Genomic DNA, 6,496 nt, shown 5'->3' with positions numbered 1-6,496 from the left:
ATACATCCTCTCCTGTCTCTAATTCCAATGGGCCACATTAACTTTAGCTACTCTCTTCCTCTTTATACACTTAAAAAAGCTCTTACAATCTGTTTTTATATTTCTGTCTAGTTTACTCTCATATTCTATTTTTTCCCTTTTCAATAACTTTTTGGTCGCCCTCTGCTGGTTTCTAAAACACTCCCAATCCACAGACTTGTTACTGTTTTTTGCGACACTATAAGCCTCTTTGTTTAATCTAATACTATCCCTAACTTCCTGAGTGAGACGCGATGGGTCTTTCTTGCTGAGACTTTGTTTTTCAATGGAATGTATTTTTGTTGAAGATTTTGAATTGTTTCTGTAAATGTTTCCCACTGTTTATTTACCTCCATATCTTTTAGCCTATTTACCCAATTAACCTCAGCCAGTTCTCCCCTCAGACCTATGGAATTGTCTTTATTTAAGATTAAGATTCTTGCTGTGAGTAGAGACTATTCCATCACACTATTGACTTGCATAGGAGAAACATAGGAACACTGGACTTAGGAGCAGGAGTAGGCCATTCAGCCCTTCGAGCCTGCTCCACGTTTCAATACAATCACGGTTTATCTGGTTATGCCTCTGCTTCACTTTCCTGTCTGTCCCCCATAACCCTTCTCCTGTCAAACAACAATCTCTCTAACTCAGTTTTGAAGAAATTCAAAGACCCAGCCTCCGCTACCTTCTGGGGAAGAGAATTCCACACTCTAATGACCCTCTGAGAGAGGGAGAGTGTTCAGAGTGTGTCAGAGAGTGAAGACAGGGATTTTTAAGCTCTCTGAGCAGTAAAACTACAAGGCTAGTGGGACAGGAGTTAACGGAATAATCAGTTATGGGACTCAGTAAAGTGACCAATTTAGCGGAGGTGCTACTGGAAGACTGAGTTTAAGGAACTTATTTGTTTACTCTGCAGTTGAAGAAACAGCGAGTTTAGAATGTGGATTTTGAGTGTCTCGAGGGGAGAAATGGGGCAGGTTTTCCCGGTCAGCGAGCGGGGGTGGGGCCCACTCGCCGATGCGTAGAATGAGGTGGGGATACGTTGGGCGTGCGTCCTGAAGTCACCCCACATCATTTGGATTTCCAGTTCAGCAGGCGTGCAGCCCATTCGGCCTGTTAAGGCCATTAAAAAGCTAATTAACCTGATTAATGGACCTGCCCATCCAACTTTAGGGTTGGCGGACAGGCTGGGAGCCCTGGTGGGCTTCAGAAAAAACAGGAAACCTCATCCACGGGCAGGATGAGGTTTCATGAGGGCTTTTAAATTTTTACAAAAGGTTTCAATAAAAGTTATATGGACATGTCCCAGGGGACATGGCAGAGAAATTTCTTAAACCTCTTTATTTAAAGTTTTATACCGGAGACGATCTCACTGAGGCAGCACTTTGCCTCAGGGAGATGAGTTCATTCTTTTGCGTGGAAGAGCGCACTCCCGGCTGAGGGAATTACCCCCCGTCCCCGCCCGCACAGGGGGCACACAGCGCTTCCTGGCAATGTCTTGCTGGGCAGGCCACTCCCGCTCTTCTCCCCCGATGGGGGGGAATGTTGGCCATGGTTCAGGTGAGAAGCATCAAGTGAATGCTCGGGAATTCACTGGAAGGAAAGAGTTTATAACTGTGTCATTCCTGAGCGAGAAGCCTTTGTGTGTCAAGTGAGTGGTAACTCTTAACTGGTTTGTGTGTCTGTAAAGAAATTGCTGGGGTAAAGGAATAGCATGAATGTGAATCGTCATCTTCTGTTTGTATTGAGATCTTTCCAACCTTTTTGCCTGGTGTAATATAATTCACTTTCCTTTCTTAATAAATGTTTTATTCTTTGTGTTAAAAGTTCATCATCTAACCCCGTGCTGTACCTGTCCTGGGAGTGTTTGATGGGGACAGTGTAGAGGGAGCTTTACTCTGTATCTAACCCCGTGCTGTACCTGTCCTGGGAGTGTTTGATGGGGACAGTGTAGAGGGAGCTTTACTCTGTATCTAACCCCGTGCTGTACCTGTCCTGGGAGTGTTTGATGGGGACAGTGTAGAGGGAGCTTTACTCTGTATCTAACCCCGTGCTGTACCTGTCCTGGGAGTGTTTGATGGGGACAGTGTAGAGGGAGCTTTACTCTGTATCTAACCCCGTGCTGTACCTGTCCTGGGAGTGTTTGATGTGGACAGTGTAGAGGGATATTTACTCTGTATCTAACCCCATGCTGTACCTGCTCTGGGAGTGTTTGATGGGATGATGTTAATGTGAGAATTGTAGCAGGCGATGAAGCTGTTTTGCCTTATTGTGATGGATGAACAATGTGGTTCCCAGTGGAAAATGACGATGAGGACTCTGAGTGCTGAGAATTACAGGATGGTGTTAGAGTGGGGAGTGAGTCAGCATCATCTCACTGACCGAGCTGCCTTGCCCTTAATCCTGGTGTCAGTCACTCAGTGAAAGACAAAGGTGTCCTCATTGTGAAAATACTCTCTTCATCAAACTAAATGTGACCAATGCCTATTAGGCAAATGGAGACAGATACAACTCTCTCTCCAGGTTTGATCCCTTTTAACTGAAGCAGCTCATTATATATAACACCATTGCTCCATAACTAAACCCCACCCACCCACCTCCCTCCCCACCTTCCTCAACCTCACCAATCCATTTCCCTCACTACCTCCTTCATCCCAGTCACCCACCGCTATCCCCATCCCACTCATCCCAGACACCCACCGCTATCTCCATCCCACTCATCCCAGTCACCCACCTTTATCCCCATCCCACTCATCCCAGACACCCACCGCTATCCTCATCCCACTCATCCCAGTCACCCACCGCTATCCCCATCCCACTCATCCCAGACACCCACCTTTATCCCCATCCCACTCATCCCAGTCACCCACCGCTATCCCCATCCCACTCATCCCAGACACCCACCGCTATCCCCATCCCACTCATCCCAGTCACCCACCGCTATCCCCATCCCACTCATCCCAGTCACCCACCGCTATCCCTATCCCACTCATCCCAGTCACCCACCGCTATCCCCATCCCACTCATCCCAGTCATCCACTGCTATCCCCATCCCACTCATCCCAGTCACCCACCGCTATCCCCATCCCACTCATCCCAGTCACTCACCTCTATCCCCATCCCACTCATCCCAGTCACCCATCGCTATCCCCATCCCACTCATCCCAGTCACCCATCGCTATCCCCATCCCACTCATCCCAGTCACCCACCGCTATCCCCATCCCACTCATCCCAGACACCCACCGCTATCCCCATCCCACTCATCCCAGTCACCCACTGCTATCCCCATCCCACTCATCCCAGACACCCACCGCTATCCCCATCCCACTCATCGCAGTTACCCATTTCTCCCCACCTCCCTCAACCCACCCATCTTCCTCTCTCCCCACCTCCCCCATACCATCCACCCACACTCTCCCCACCTCCCCCATATCATCCACCCACACTCTCCCCACACCCCCCATATCATCCACCCAAACTCTCCCCACCTCCCCCATACCATCCACCCACACCTCCCCACCTTCCCCATACCCTCCACCCACACTCTCCCCACCTTCTTCAACCCCATCTATCCATTTTCTCCCCTTGGATTGAAAAGCTGAGTGAAGTGCAGTTGATGTTTGGAGTGCTCGATGAGGAACAGTCTGATATCACTGGCTTTCTAACAGCCCAGTCACTCTCTCATGGCCGGAGCTGGACATGGGCTGAGCCTCAGAAGCTGCTGGCTATTCCGATTGGCAAATGGACAATATGAACTGTCTGAGTGTCTGGTCAGGGTGAGGATTGGGAGAGGAGAGGCTTTCAAGCAGGTACAGCTCTGAGGTGTCCTGAGTGGGAGAAGTGTCAATCTACTGAGGGAGTTTGGAGAGCAATGGACCTAACTGAGTCCCAATGAATATTGCTCCTATGGAAAAACTCTAGTTTTGTTATGTTTTTTATTTCTCTCTCTCTGTCTCGCTGACTCTACAGGCTCTTGAACACAATGTCCAGTGAGGAACAGCATCTCAGCTCAAGCTGTGGATCCTTCATCAAGACGGAGCCCTCCAGTCCTGCCTCCATCATCGACACCATCAGTCACCATAGTCCCAGTGACTCTTCTGACACCAGCCCAGGCTATGGCCTCAGCCTGACAGCTCACCCCCATTGCCTAGACTCTCCTTCCCTCTTCTCGAGCTCTGGAGCAGTTGTGCCCTGTCGGAAGCACTTTGACCCCTGCTCTGCTGGGATCCTGGAGGACTGCCCAACCAAGTGCGAGTATATGCTGAACTCTATCCCCAAACGCCTCTGTCTGGTGTGTGGAGACGTGGCGTCAGGTTACCACTATGGGGTGGCCTCCTGTGAAGCCTGCAAAGCTTTCTTCAAACGCACCATTCAAGGTAGGGACAGAACTGACAGAGGAGTCAACAGGGCATTGTGGACAAAGGGGCTAAGGGCAAACGCAACTTCGGACAAATGGGCCAACAGGGACCAGTAAATCTCTGGGTCAACGGGTTAAGGGGGAAAGGGGAGAAGAGATCCTTAAACAGCAGATTGATGGATCTTAACTTATGGGAGAACTGGGGGTGATGGGCTACAGGTCTCAACATGTACAGTCAACAGGTATGAGTGATGTATCTTAACATAGAGTGTCAACCAGTAGGAGTAATCTGGGCACAGAAAATAACCATGTGGGAGAGATGGATCAGTAGGCGGTAGGGCTGCATCTTAACACAGGACACCAACAAGAGGAGTGGCGGAGTTTAATATATTATGTCAAGAATTTGCAGCAATGGATCTTAACCCAAGGCTGACAAGTGAGAGTGATGAATTTTAACATGTGGGTGTGATGGGTTTTACCATAGGACAAAGCCAGGGGGCAGCAATGGATCCTCTATGTGGATCATTAGTTGCATGTATGGATCACCAATAGAGATCGAGTGGAACAATGTAATTAACACAAGGGGTCAACAGGTGGCAGTGATGATCTCAATGCTTCTGTTAAACTTGGATAATCTTTGGGTGGTTTGAAGGAATAAGCTGCCTTCATTCGCACCAAGCCCCATTCCCCTACTCCTCCTGTGCTCACCAACCGACACTGGCTCCCAGTAAAGCAACGTGATGAAGGGTCATATGGACTCGAAACGTTAACTGTATCCCTCTCCGCAGATGCTGTCAGACCTGCTGAGTTTTTCCAGGTATTTTTGGTTTTGCTCTAGATTTCCAGCATCGGCAGTTTTTTGCTTTTATCTTGATTTTAAAATTCTCATCCATGTTTCCAAATCCCTCCCTATTCTCGCCCCTCCCTATGTGTGTAATTTCCTCCAGACCCACAGCCCCTCTGTGATCTCTGCACTCCCCTAATTCCGGCCTCTAGAGCATCCCTGATTTTAGTTGCTTCAATATTGGTGGCTGAGCCTTGGTGGTTCTGGACCCCAAGCTCTGGAATTCTGTCCCTATACCTCCCCGCCTCTCTGCCTTACTTCTGGAATTCTGTCCCTATACCCTCCCCCCCCCTCTCTACCTTACCTCCCTCCTTAAAGACACTTTTTAACACCAACCTTTTTGACTGAGCTTTTGGTCACCTGACCTATTATCTCCCCCATAAGGCTCAGTCTCACAGTTTGTTTTGTAATGTTTCTGTGATGTATGTGGGTCGTTTTATTATGTTAAAGTGCTATAGAAATATAAGTGTTGTGTGTAATTTAATGCTTTAAAATAGGTTTGTCCTGGTTAATGATAATTATATAAATAATCACTTATAGTTAAATATTCCAGGGTACAAGCTATTCCATGGCTCAGTTACTGAAGGAAAGTGTCCCATTTGCCTTCGTACCCACCTTATCTACCTGTCCTATTAACCACCTTATCTACCTGTCCTATTACCCACCTTATCTACCTGTCCTATTACCCACCTTATCTACCTGTCCTATTACCCACCTTATCTACCTGTCCTATTACCCACCCTATCTACCTGTCCTATTACCCACCCTACCTACCTGTCCTATTACCCGCCTTATCTACCTGTCCTATTACCCGCCTTATCTACCTGTCCTATTACCCGCCTTATCTACCTGTCCTATTACCCACCTTATCTACCAGTCCTATTACCCACCTTATCTACCTGTCCTATTACCCACCTTATCTACCTGTCCTATTACCCACCTTATCTACCTGTCCTATTACCCACCTTATCTACCTGTCCTATTACCCACCTTATCTACCTGTCCTATTACCCACCCTATCTACCTGTCCTATTACCCACCTTATCTACCTGTCCTATTACCCACCTTATCTACCTGTCCTATTACCCACCTTATCTACCTGTCCTATTACCCACCTTATCTACCTGTCCTATTACCCACCTTATCTACCTGTCCTATTACCCACCTTATCTACCTGTCCTATTACCCACCTTATCTACCTGTCCTATTACCCACCTTATCTACCTGCCCTATTACCCACCTTATCTACCTGTCCTATTACCCACCTTATCTACCT

The 6,496-nt window shown here is 48.0% G+C and overlaps 1 protein-coding gene across 1 annotated transcript in view; it reads left to right on the top strand.

Annotated features, from left to right (window-relative positions):
- The first annotated feature begins 478 nt into the window (after positions 1-478).
- The window catches only part of esrrb (estrogen-related receptor beta), a 30,286-nt gene continuing 24,268 nt past the window's right edge, over positions 479-6,496 (top strand). The window contains exons 1-2 of the mRNA XM_078563305.1: positions 479-491; positions 3,988-4,395. Of these exons, the coding sequence (XP_078419431.1) occupies positions 4,002-4,395 (394 nt within the window). The 5' untranslated portion in view covers positions 479-491; positions 3,988-4,001. The remainder of the gene's footprint in view (positions 492-3,987; positions 4,396-6,496) is intronic.

Source organism: Cetorhinus maximus, chromosome 18 (genome assembly GCF_964194155.1).
Source record: "Cetorhinus maximus chromosome 18, sCetMax3.hap1.1, whole genome shotgun sequence".
Classification (NCBI taxonomy): domain Eukaryota; kingdom Metazoa; phylum Chordata; class Chondrichthyes; order Lamniformes; family Cetorhinidae; genus Cetorhinus; species Cetorhinus maximus.
The sequence above is the reverse complement of the archived record's forward strand: the minus strand, read 5'-3'. Positions and strand labels throughout refer to the sequence as shown.